At 30.5% G+C, this 13598-nt stretch overlaps 1 protein-coding gene across 1 annotated transcript; it reads right to left on the reverse strand.

Moving 5' to 3' along the window:
• Positions 1–4351: 4351 nt before the first annotated feature.
• Positions 4352–7481, reverse strand: KPL (kokopelli). Its single transcript, XM_022896241.2, has 2 exons — positions 7224–7481; positions 4352–6971 (listed from the first exon to the last, which is right to left on the reverse strand). Exons 1-2 carry the CDS (start codon positions 7332–7334, stop codon positions 4890–4892), a joined length of 2193 nt encoding a protein of 730 aa, XP_022751976.2. The 5' UTR covers positions 7335–7481; the 3' UTR covers positions 4352–4889.
• Between the last annotated feature and the right edge of the window lie 6117 nt (positions 7482–13598).

A 13598-nucleotide genomic window follows, 5' to 3' on the forward strand; every position in this document is an offset into this window, starting at 1 on the left:
TACCATTGAGTTTAAAATATTAATTTTTTAAGTCAAATTATCAAATAATAGTTTTATTAATATAATACATATATATAAATATAAAATTAAATTAATAATAAAATATATACTTTTATAAATACCCTGAAATGAGTTGGGACAAAAAACCCTAAATACATTTTTTACCCAATCTCATATCTTATAAAAAAAAACTTGATTCATCTTAAGTCTATCTCGATTTAAAAAAATTGTTTCCTATTGTCATAATGTCTAGATCTGAGAATTTATCGCTAGATATTGACTTGATGAGTCGCCACCAATCTTTTTTATTTAGGTGCGATTGGTCACCTAACTAAATCTGTTCATTTTAAAGAAGAATCCTAAGTTTGACTTAGGTATCTCTAAAAGATAAATTTAATGTTTGCGAAACCAGAACTAGGTCTGGGGGTACGGTTACATGTGAGAAAGGTTATAGCATCCTCGCAACGCCCATCGAAAGATGGTATCAGCTCAATTTCGTGTTATCCAATAAGCCTTATAAATTATTAAGTAATTAATTATTGGAAATTATCCTTAATTAACTTCAATGCTTTTGGCAGAAAATTAAAAATAATTTTTTCAACTTAAGAGTATACAAGAAAACTATTGTTTCTCTTGCAGAGGCTCCATCGTCGAATTATTTAACATTTAAAAATTTTTCAAAGAAAGAAAAAGACAAAAGGAATAATGATTCGATTTGATATAGATTTTTTTTGTGTTTTATTAGAAAAAAACTCATGCTTTTATACAAGAAAAATTGATACTTTCAATTTTTTCTTAATGCATTTTAAGGATTTCTTTTTTTATTTTTTTAAAATTTTATTTTTAAGAAAAATTGATACTTCCAACTTTTTTTTAAAATGCTTTTTTTTAAAATTTTATTTTCAAGAAAAATTGATACTTTCAACTTTTCCTTAAAACTATTTTTATTTTGAAATTTTTTGTTATTTTTTATTTTCAAGAAAAATTGATACTTTTAATTTTTTCTTAAAAATGTTTTTTTTTAATTTTATTTTTAAGAAAAATTGATACTTTCAACTTTTCTTCAAAAATATTTTTTAGAAGTTTTTATTTTAAAGAGATCAAAAAATTAAAGAATATTTAATTAAATGAATAAATGATTTCAATTTAATTCATAGATAAATTGGTAAAAAAAATAATAATCATATTAATAGATAAATAACAAAAAAAATAAAATAAAAAATAAAAAACCTTAGAACGGCTCAGCTCAGCATGATGGAAATGCGACTCGAGATAGAAGTAGCTGGACGACTTGATACGCGACTCAGCTTAACATTTCAATAACGATTAAGTGAAAAAAGGTAAACGGGTTGAAGCACTATGGGTCGGGTCAGATTTTAGGCGATGCGCGGATCTTGTCCACTTTCAACTACCCCAAAATGGCGTCATTTTCAAGTAGTATAAAAGGCAAAAAATTTTCTTTTTCGCTAAATGCTTCACCCCTTTCTTTGTCTTCCCTTCAGTTTTCTCTACGTCTCTCTCTAGACACGAAGAACATCAGTAGAATTCTCACTGATTTTTGGGTTTTATCGCTGGAAACTGGGCTTTTCATCGAAAAAGTCACCGAAAAACTTGAATTTAGTCAAAAAATTCAATGGAATCTAAAATTTTTTAGAAATTTTCTAGAAAAAAAATCACCAAAAATTCAAAAAATTTTCTAAAAAGCTTAAGACCAGTTCTACACCTTCTAAATACCTTTTTTTTTTTCTTTTCTTTCTGTTTGCTTTCTGTGTCTTATGATTTTTCTTTTTATTTCGTGTGTGTTCCTTTTTTGTATATGATCCACATGCTATTTATAGGGTTCAATCAGAAGAGTTTTTTATTGACCCTAATTCCCTCTTTGAATAGGATTACCAGAAAATAAATTGAATCCCACTTCAATTCTACCAGCCACAATTCACGACAAATTTTTATTTTCATTATCTTCTAGAATAAAAATTAAAAAATAATAATAAAAATAAAATTCAAAACAGATAACCAAAAAAATTTAAAAAGATAAAAAATAAAAATGAAAATAAAATAAGCTAATTTGCCCTATTTGGATCAGGTTAATTTGCCCAATTGATCCGAGCCTAGACCAAATTGGGTGTCCACACCTATCATATTGGAATGGTGAAAAACCATTAGATACAGATTTTTTAAACAAAATTAATTTAATAGAAAAAGATATAGAAACAAAAAAAAGGAAGAGATCAAAGAAAAAAGGAAAAATTTTGTTTATTTAGAACTATGTAGATATCCCAATTGAATTTAAAATATTAAATAATAACTTATTAATAAAAAATTACAAAAAATAAACAATAAAAAGGAAAGAATTAAAAAAGAAAAAAAAGAGCCTATGAAATGTTATGTCGACTTTCAAATTGAGTTTAAAATGTTAATATCTTAAATTAAGTAAAATAACAACTTTATTAATATAATATATATAAATATATAATAAATATATAATAAATATATACTTTTATATATATCAAGATATGGCTTAAGACAAAATATCCTGAATATACTTTTGTACCTACTTTTTATAAAAGAAAAAAAATAAACTCAATTTAACTCGATATTGATTTTTTACAAAAACACCCATATTATATCGAGACAGATAAAAATATATCGGATACTGATTATTTTGTCATCGTTATCAACTGACTTATTTTATTATAAAATTGATCTAATTAAAAAAACATAAAAACCAAAAAATAAAAAAAGAATAAACAAATGTGATGCTACGTAAATACTTCTATTGCTATTATTTTCTTATACAATTTATCTAATAAAAACAATAAATAAAAAAAATGCAAAAAATTTAGAAAAAAAACTAAAAAGAGAAAAAAATCATCCCCTATCAAATCAAGTTAGATCATAATCAATCAAATATGAGTTATTTTATCATCCATATTATAATTCAAATTTATATAATTGATGGATTGATTAAATCTTAATTATATATAAAATAATATTTTTATTAATTAAGATATTAAATAATAATTTTATTAGTATAATAATAAAAAATAAAACAAATAATTAAAATATAACTTTATATACACATACACACACTTGAGGCAAGATAAAATACCTTAAACCCATTAAGGCCTGATGCCAATTTAAAAAAAGAAAAAGAAAATGTCAATGTGAGTTCGAACTTTTTTAAAAAACCCGCACGTATGAGATCAAACCGTATGAAAATCTATTAGATATGAGTTATTTTATCATCTTTACATTCATTGATTTTTTTTGTAAAATTTATCTAGTTCAAAAAAAATCAAAAACTTTTTTAAAGAAACAAAAGAAATGACAAAAGAAAAAAAGTAAAAAAAATGAAGCCAAATAAAGATATCACATAGATTAAATTAAGTTATTAAATAATAATTTTATTAATCTAATATATATAATTAAATTTAAATAAATAATAAAATATATATTTATTTATATTCGGACAAGACGAAATAATTTTAACTCATATTCGAATTAAAATTCATCAAATGCATATTGTTTTGTCATATGTACCTTTATTAACTTTCAAAATTTTATTTACCAATTTATTTTGGTACACAATTTTGTCTAATTAAAAATAAAAAATAATAAGTGAAAAATAAAAAAAAATAAAGTGCCACATGTACACATTTATTGGATTTCTTTTTTAAAAAATCAAATTAAAAAATATATATATTTAAAAAATAGATAAAATGCAAAAAATAAAAATAAAAAAGATTTTCCCTGCGACACTAGAAATGACTAGCTTTTTATTGAAAATTTTATGTCATGGAACCTAAAAAAATGTAAAAGAAAGGACCAAGAAAAGGAAAAATATCAAATCTAGAGTAACGTTAATACTTCCAATAATATCTTTTTTTTTTAATTATCAAATAAAAAATAACAAAAAAGAATAAATATATTTTTAATAATAATATCAAATAGACCTATATTAAAATTTTTTAAAATATTCAAAATGTTTTTTAAATATAAAAAAATAAAAAATTTTAAAAACATAAAAATAATCAAATGACTTACAAGTAGCATATGAAATCAAGTGAGTATAACAAAAAATCAAAAAAAATTTATCAAATACGTAAAAAATGGAAATAAAAATTAAAAAAAGAAGAAAACGCATGGAATACCTTCGGTAACATCTGTATCCCACATAAAAATTTAAAACTTAAAAATTAGAAAAAGAAAAAAGGAAGAGAAAAAGATTAAATATTAAATATTAAAGTGGTTGCAATAAAAAATATATATTTTTGGCTAGGGAAATAAATCTTTAAAAAATCTATATTTTTTAAATAATTTTAAAAACCATTTATTAAATATAATAAAAAGTATAAAAAGCTAAAAACAAGATAAAAAAACAGAAAGAAAAGAAAAAACAAAAAATGACGTGACATCCAAAGCAGATCCTACATCTGCAAACTTTACATATAGGATACATACTACACGCATACCATACATACTACATGCCGGTATGCTTACACCTTCCCTCAAAACAAAATTGACACAAATTTTACCTTAGGAGAAAAGATTTTCAATACATAGTGTCACCCAGTTAATATCATCCACCAATCTAATCTTAAGTTCACTTAAAAAGGCAAAAAAACAATTTTTTTTTTTTTTTGTTTCATAGATGACTCCTATAGAAAACAAAGTGTGCATCTTATATCAGCTGTAAAAACTTGAGAACGGATGGGTTATACATGAAGTGAAGAAGCTAAAGGAGGAGTCAGATCAGACTGGTAAGCACAGAAATAATATCAAACTTGTTGAATGAAGACAATTGTGTAAATAAGCAATCAATTGGAGTGAAATGAACCTAACTTAAAACAATGCCAACCACAGCTAGGCACCATGCTTTGTTGTTGCTACCTGAACTTTGGTGGCTTAAGCTGCTGTTTTTTACTCATAAACCCTATCTTGACACGCCTTCTATTGGGTAGTTTTACTCCGCCTTGGCGCATAAACATCTGCCACCAATGTAATTGCTTCACCTTCCTATTTCTATGGCCGTGTTGGTCATTTCCTAGCCACCCAATCCGACCTTTGGAAGGCTTTGATTTCCTTGGATGCCGAAGGTGCTGCATTAATCCTTCCACTAGTGCATGAAAATGCCCTGCCTGATGCTTGACTGGCACATTACTCACCCTTGCTTTTCTTAATTTATCATGAACTTCATGTCTATTTCTGTGATGAAAAAGATTGCGCAAAGGCTTCCATGTGGATTTGGTTTGACAACCCCTGGAGTGATCACCACAGTCATCCTGATTATTACCGTGATGATGATGGTGATGGTGATGATGATGATGAAAAATTAGCCCTAGCTTGTTCTTAAACCTCCTTAGCCGTCCAAGCATTTGAACCTCGGCTTTCTCAGACTCAGAAGTTGTGGGACGGATTGGTTTGTGTGTTTTGGTAGGATACAATCCACCTGATTCACCAACATCTCTGTAATCACTGCTAGTTGATGAGCTATTTTCTTCATATACTCCACGAGCAAACCTCCTGGATATTGAAGCTGCACTGTCCTTACTAAGCAAAGAATAAGCCTCACTGTCACTGCTGCCAGTGCCAGAGGTGGTAGACTCGTCAGATTCTTGCTGATGCTGTAGAATCTTATTCCGCAAAATCCTTGCACGACATTTTTGTCCTGGTAGAGTCTGATATGCAAGGATTTTCTTATCAGTAATCGGCCTAACCGAAGCCTTGGATCCTGCTGACTGAGATGGTATTGGAGGTCTTAATTTTGCTATGATTGGTGTCGATTCTTTCCCCCCATTACTTGTTGGGATTGCATACGGCGTTTTCTCAGGCACAGGAGGCCTCTTGGTGATATCATCCTCGTTAATTGGAACCCTTAACCCGTGAACATAGGAACCAGTAGTTTGACTTTGTTTATGACTGCCTGCTTCTACCATGCCAATCACATTTCGATTACCTACCATTTTATTCAGCCTACTATTACTCCTTACAATATGCTTGCAAGTTTGACCTATCTCATTATGCTGAATCCTTCTCCTTTGGCTCATCATATCATCCAACAAGTCATTCTCACCTTGATCCAACACCCGATGACTCCCATTTGAGTCATCTTTCTTTCCAATTCTTTGGCACTCCAGCCTACTAAGCAGTAACTCATCCCTGTCTGATAAAGGCTCAAAAGCTTGGCTCAGTTCATTCTTTTTGATCAATTGCTCTTTTCCTTGTACAATAGGACACACGGATATAGGCATATTAGCCAAACCTTGTTGCACAGCTCCTTTGGTACCATCTGCCAACTTTGAACACAAACGCAAAGCAGAAATGTGGGATTGAATGTGCTCGACTAAGTTATCTACATCTTTGTAGAAATTATTTACTGCCTCCCCTTCTTTTTCATCCTGATTAGCAAGATTATCTCCAGAAGCTAAAGACCTCGAGGACCCAACAACTGAACCAACTACACTTGGAATAATTATACCTTGGAATCCACAAATACTGGTCTGCCTCATTGTTTCACTGCTTTTCACTACCTTCATATTTTTTTCATTTCTGAATAGTAATTTCCTTTCATCCCTGCTGGCTTCACAAAAATGTCCTAGAGGATCACATCGATAACCTTGTTGCTTCGAGTCTTTGCTCAAAATCCTGGCTGTGCGCTGCTGCTTCATACTGCTTTGCTCGTTGAACCCACAATTTTTCTTTCTATTTTCTGGTTTGTCTACGGAAGAGCTCAGTCTAGATTGCTGTGAGATAACTTCATGAGTTGTTAGCTTGTTAGGAGAATCTTCATCTTTCGGTGAACTATATGCATGGTGATTTGATTCTTTCATAAAGTTACAAATTACATCCGTAGCACCTTTTAACATATCTGGGGAAACACAAGGCTGAAACTCTGATACAGCCCTGCATTTTTCTGATTCAGAAGAACAGGATGTACTACAGACACCACATTCTGCAGCTGCTATTATCTGTGATACAAATTAATTGACAACCAAGATTACAATCATTGAGAAGGAGCTACTTCATTTTCTTGGATGAAACATAAACTGAATTATAGAGTGCTCATTGTTGAACAGCATATTGCAGTTGGAATCACAATAGTGGGAGCATCACTGTTCAATTATTTTGTTACTAATTATGAAAGAAAATGATTGGAAAATAACACCAAGTAGTAAACAACCTGACACAAGTCCACACATTGACAGACATGGTCTATGTACCTTTTTATGTGTCTCCAAAACCCTCTTTGTAGCACCATCTAGAAGAGTCTTTAATAAGAGCTTTGATCTTTCACCTAACTGCTTTCCATCAAAGGACAAATAAATGTACATAAAGATCAAGTATATCTTCCAAATTGCTACACTTCTAAGCAAATTTCTATTGCCTGAAAATAATGAAAAGACTCTTAAAATGGAAATGGACAGTCTACAATACCTCAGTCCTTCAAGAGAGAATTCTATTGTAAAAGTTTTCAAAATTCAACAACTAACTGAGAAGTTAAAATTTCTTGAGAGCAAAATAAGTGAAATTAGCAATTTACATAATCCTAATGTAAAAGATGGTAACCAAAAGGGTTAGGCTATTAGGTTAGAGCCCAAGAATAGGTTCATAATCTGTGAACCTCAAGTAGATCCAAAGATTTTAAACACGAGATTGTGAAATAATATTAAAATGATATGAAAAAATATATGAAAATAATACAGTTTAAAATTTTAGTAAAAACAGTTTACAAATTTGACAAAAATAAAAAAATATATATGTTTCATATTTTGGATGTTGGCACGAATTGTAACACAGCAATTTTGATACACATACTTGACAGGAAATAGATACAACACAAATACACAATTACCAGGTCTATCATCAAGCATAAGAACATTTTCAGTAACCATCACATTCACAGCTACTTAGATGAAAAAGGAAAAGAGATAAGGTTTCCAAGAGAATTACTAACAACCACATTGCATGCAACATCTCCACCGCATTGTAACAATCCATATAATTCTCTTAAAGCTTCAAGATAGGATCGTAAATCCTTCAGTTCCATCTCCCTTATGGAAACTCTGGGAAGAATTATCAAAACCCAAATTCAAAAACAAATTTAAAGTCCCACATCCTAATTTGTTGAAGCAATTTTCCTATCTTCAGGATCCCTTAAGACAGAGTTTCATAATTAGAGTTATTAATTTAAATAAGAAAAAGGGAATTCACCAACCTTAACGATTTTAGTAATTTTTTTAAAAATCTTTTTTGAATGTTTACTTCCAAGCAATGAAACATTAAATTCACCAAAAGCAATTAAAAAAATCAATAAAAATGATACTTACAGTGATATTCAAAGCAAAATAAGGGATTATGTGTGATAATCTGCAAATTCAACATGCAAATGGCAGAGAGCGAGGACATACTTTCAAAAAAACAGTTACTTGATTTGTTTTCCATATTATTAATTATAAAAAATACAAGCAACGGTTGACAGGCATACTTGTATGTATTAATAACCACGTAAAAAAAACATATACAAATGAAAACATATTTGCTCTTTTCACAAAATTTTTAATCCAATAAAAAATATATTTTATTTTTTTATTTTAAAAATAACATCACAAAACAATTAGGCTTTTTTTTTTAATGTTTCTTACAACATTATTCAAAAGCAGTCATTTTCAAATCAACTCTTAGTCTATTATTGTTGTATGTTTGATTTAATGACAGATGTATGTATCTTTTACTAAAAAAATGAATTAGAGATCTCTAAAAAAATTCGTTTTAATTCAACAAAATTATTTTTAAAACAAGATAAATAATACTCAATAAAAGCTCTCCTAGCCAACACTACGAATATATCACCCGTGTTAAAGTAGAATTAATCAATCATAATTTAAAATTATTAAAAATTTATTAAAATTTTATATGAAATTAATACTTATAAGTGGTGGATCTCACATAATTTTAAAGTGTGATTAAAAGTTTATAGTATTATAATAAAGAGAATTAGAGGTGAAAATCTCTCCAATAGATTAGTCACCTAATTTATCCTTTATTTATCAAAGAATAATGTCACATTTGACTTTTGGACTATACCAATTGTTACCTTTGCCGTCAACCACCATTGCATTGCACCGATTTGCTTCCAAAATTCCCTCAAATAATCTTCTTTACCTACTCTTTTTTTCTAAAGATTTTTATTTTCTCAATAAGCCTTCTTTTACATGAAAAACAAAAGAAGCTGAATCCTAAAAACTTAGATCTACCATTATAGCCACCTCCAATGGCCACCAAATTCTTAGCGAGTCTTCCCTTCGCCTTTCACTAGGTTCCCTCTGTTGAGATTTCTCAAAAACTATTATAGGCCTAATATCACAACTAGTTGAATTGGTCCAATGTCGGATCTTTTTAACGATTCAGTCCAGTCATATTAATCATTTTGAATGTTAGTTAATTGTTGTTAATTTCCGGGATCAGTTACAAGAGTGGGGATTAGTTATTACGTAGCTGAGCCAGCATCTATTGGAGTGTTTTAAAGGGATGTAGTGATTCCATATGCTTGTTCTAGAATTTTATAAGAAAAATATCTTTCTCTTTCTTTTCTTTATTCCTTTCTAAGCTCTCCAAGCTATTTGTGTGATTATCTTCTGTATTTCCGTTCTTGAACTTATCAAGTTGGTATTAGAGCCGTCGATTCTGCCATGGCTGAAAGTGTGACTGCAAGGATACAGAAGGATATGGGCCAGATACAGAACAAGGTTGAAAAGCTAGATGCTAAGTTGAGCAACACAGCATCGCAGCTAAGAGATGAGTTTGTTTTAGAGTTGGATTACAAGCTACAAGCTCGGTTGGAGAAAATTGGAGCTAACCTAAGGAAGATGGCTAAGGAGATGTTTTCTTAGTTTGATGGGCGATCCAAGTCAACTAAAGCAAGTAATAGTGGTGCGACCGTTGTTCCATGGCCAAACAGAAGGGTATCTTAGAGGCTAGCAGCATGAGTCGATCCTTCCTTGATAGTTTTGTTCTAGCGGAAGTTCACGCCAAATACTCCTAGGTAAAGTGTCCTCATTTTGATGAGGTTGACTTTAGGGGATGGTTGCTCAAGATTGAGCATTTGTTTAGGCAAATAGACCAAGGAATTTGATAAGATGAAAGTAGTGATGATGCATTTCGACAGCAAAGCTTTGCAGTGGCCTTAACGATTCATAAAAAGTAAGGGTAAGCTTTCTAAAGTTTCTTGGCACCATTAATAGGGATGGCATCGGGTCGGGTTCGGGGCGGGTTTTGCTCGCCGCGAACCCGACCGACTTTATGATTTAGCATACCCGAACCCGAACCGACCCAACCCGATTTTTTTAAAATACCCGAACCCGACCCGATCCGTCACTATATAAACCGTACCCGACCCAAAATTAATAAAATATTATTTTTTAAATATAAAATATTATTTTTTAATTATAAATATTTTAAAATATCATTATATAAATATATATATAAATAATTAAATAATTAATTAAAAAATAATTTTTTATATAATATCGGGTCGGGTTTTAGGCATACCCGACCCGACACCGATTATTCCCTAACTATACCCGATCCGATCCGACCCGAAAATCGAAATTCAAAAAAAAAAACCTGACCCCATAGGGTCTGGTTAGGCCGAAACCCGTTGGGGACGGGGTTGATTGCCATCCCTAGGCACCAATATATTACTGAAATGAGAATCAGATTTGATGAGAATGAATTTTCAAATCTATTGCTTGAGCCTGCTAGTTTAAAAAAAAAACTAATATTATTGAAGAATATTATGATGTTTTGAGTGCTTGTTGAATATGATGCAAATATCATATGAACATGCCCTGAGTATTTTCATTAGCAACCTTAATCTTGAGATTTCCAAATCAGTGAGGATGTTTTATCCAAAAACCATAACCTATGCCTATAATCTATCAAAACAAATGGAATCCCTTATTTTTAATATACCTCAAAAAAATTTTACTCCCTATAAAAATCCATGGACAATCCCACTCTAATAACTCATTTTCAAGCTCTACCAAATTAGCCACCCCAACCTTACTTCCTACACCAAAAACTTCATTAATTCCTTGCTCAAAATCCATCATTAAAGTATCCAGCCAATACTGATAAACCTTCAATGACCAAACTAGATTACAATCAACTTAAAGGTAACATATTACCCACTAAGGAAGAAATGGATGAGAGGAAAGAAAAGGCTATGCGTGTGGTGTGGTCAAGGATTCAAATAGCGGTCGGATAACGGTGTCGCGGCCGCTATTTCACGGTCGCGCCACTATTCGCCACCGTTATTAGAGAAAAAACGGGAGAGAATTTGAATCTCGTCTATAACAGATGAATCGCGATCGTGAATTACGGTATAACGGTGAATAGCGATAATAGCGGTCCGTTATTGCCGCTATTCCTATTTTCATTCAAAAATTCAAAAAAAAATCATTTGATTTTGTTTAAAAACTTAAAATAAAAACAACAAGAAAGAAAATAAACATCAATTTATAAATTCAGAAAAAAAAAAAAACCCACAAAACTTAAACTTTAAAAAAAATCAATTCTTTCTAGTTTAACTTCAATCCAAATCAAGTATATGCAATTTAAAGTAAACAATTAATTCAACACTCAAATTATCTTTTTTTTTAATTTTCAAATTTGTCATGATTTTGTGTGTTTGGGATTAGATTGGGCTATATTACATTGATAGAAGGAGGCAAGAGTTGTTGGAACTTAAAATAAGAGATAAGAGATGAGAGTGAAACTTAAGGTTTACAGAAGCAAGCAGATAGCACACACCAAATAAAAAGAGAACTGAGAGATGGAGATGAGGATGAAGGTTTGGAGAAAAAAATTATTGAATGCAAGGTGAAGGGATAAGAAGTTGTGTGGGTCTGTGCAATTTAGTCAAGAGACAAAAGAAGTAGACTTGAGGTTATTATTGTTGAAAATTGACCATAACATGGAAGCTGTCAAGTTTGATTTACTGTAAGTTCATAAAAAGTAATTTTTTTGACTCATAAATAATAATACTCTTACTTAATTTGTGAATACCTAATCACTTATTATTTGATTTATGCATAATATAGTTTGATAATAATTTGATGAGTACGGTAATTAAATAATTAAATATATTATTCGTTATGATTATTTATTTTTTATATATTTATTTATCTCTTTTTATTTTTTAATTATCATATAAATAATTTTTTAAATATGAATATTTTACTATAAATATTTTTTTTAAATAAATAAAACACATGATATGATATAAATTACTTTAAAAATCATAAAATAAGAGGTTTTATGATTAATAATTAAAATTATTATATTTTATAGCAAGTTGAGCAAAATTTAAAAAAATTCACGATCGCAATAGCCGCAATGACTGTGAAGGTCTCCGTTATATCCGTAACCGTGACAAACGCGATGCGATCAAAAACATGACCGTTACTGCAATTTAAATCCCTGGGTGTGGTGTTAAGTTCGTGCTAGGACATAAATGTATATTAGGTCTCAACTATATCAACTACTAAATGAGGAAAGGGTATCTTCAAATGAGGAACCAAAGGAGTTTTTAGACTATTTGGAGTCTATTAAAGAACATTTTATAGAAGGAGTCGATAGTTTAAATGGACCTACGATCTCATTACATGATTTAATTAGCACCACTGGTTCTCAAATGATGAGAATACATGGCAAGATTAAGAACCAGCTGCTAATTATCTTGGTAGATTCAAGAATATAACTTTCTAGATCAAACAATTGCAAAGAGATTAGCATGCAAGCAATTCTAGGTTGAAGGAATTAAAGTCACTATGGCTTATGGTGACAATCTGCTAGTCAAGCAGCTATGTAAAAGCATATCCTGGAAAGCTCAAAGCTTACTACAACGTACCGATTTCTTTGTTTTACCTTTAATGGGTGTGATATGGTGCTTAGCGCACAGTGGCTATAGACATTAGGGCCTATTGTGTGGGATCTTGCTAATCTCACTATGAAATTTAAAGTGAAGAGTGATAGCTATAGGCTCCAGGATTTAGAAAGAAGAAAGGTACAAGTTGCGACTAAGAAGCAATTGGCTAAGATCAACTTGGTTTGCATGTTTAATGATGCTCACAGGGGTACAAAAAGCACTAACACTGCTCCATCAGTCTGAAGTTCAGAAGGAAGGTCTACCAAAGGAGTTGCAAAGACTGTTATCTAAGTACTCAAACATTTGAGTCATTAAAGGGATTACCACCTGGAAGAGCTCACGACCATAAAATTCCCTCAAAAGATGAATATCAGGCTCTTACCATTCAGAAAAATGAGATTGAGAAACTTGTAGTAAAAATGAAGTATTCTGGCATTATTAAAGACAATATTAGTTCCTGTGCCTTTCTTGTGGTGCTGATCAAGAAGAAATATGGATCTTGGAGACTCTGTGTGGATTATTTTATAAGCAATTGAACAACATCACTATGAAAGACAAGTTTCCAAATCCTTTAGTAGAAGAGTTGCTGGATAACCTTACAAGTGCTTGTTGGTTCTCCAAGTTGAATATTCGATCAAGTTATCATCAAATCAGGATTGAAGAGTCT

The sequence above is a fragment of the Durio zibethinus genome, chromosome 18, assembly GCF_047325235.1.
Source record: "Durio zibethinus cultivar Kanyao isolate XHJ-2024 chromosome 18, ASM4732523v1, whole genome shotgun sequence".
NCBI classification, from domain to species: Eukaryota; Viridiplantae; Streptophyta; class Magnoliopsida; order Malvales; family Malvaceae; genus Durio; species Durio zibethinus.

Coding starts and splice junctions, on each gene's coding strand:
- KPL (XM_022896241.2), bottom strand. CDS start 7,334: ATGTACATTTATTTGTCCTTTGATGGAAAGCAGTTAGGTGAAAGATCA. Junction 6,972..7,223: donor TTTTGGAGACACATAAAAAG/GTACATAGACCA, acceptor TTTGTATCACAG/ATAATAGCAGCTGCAGAATG.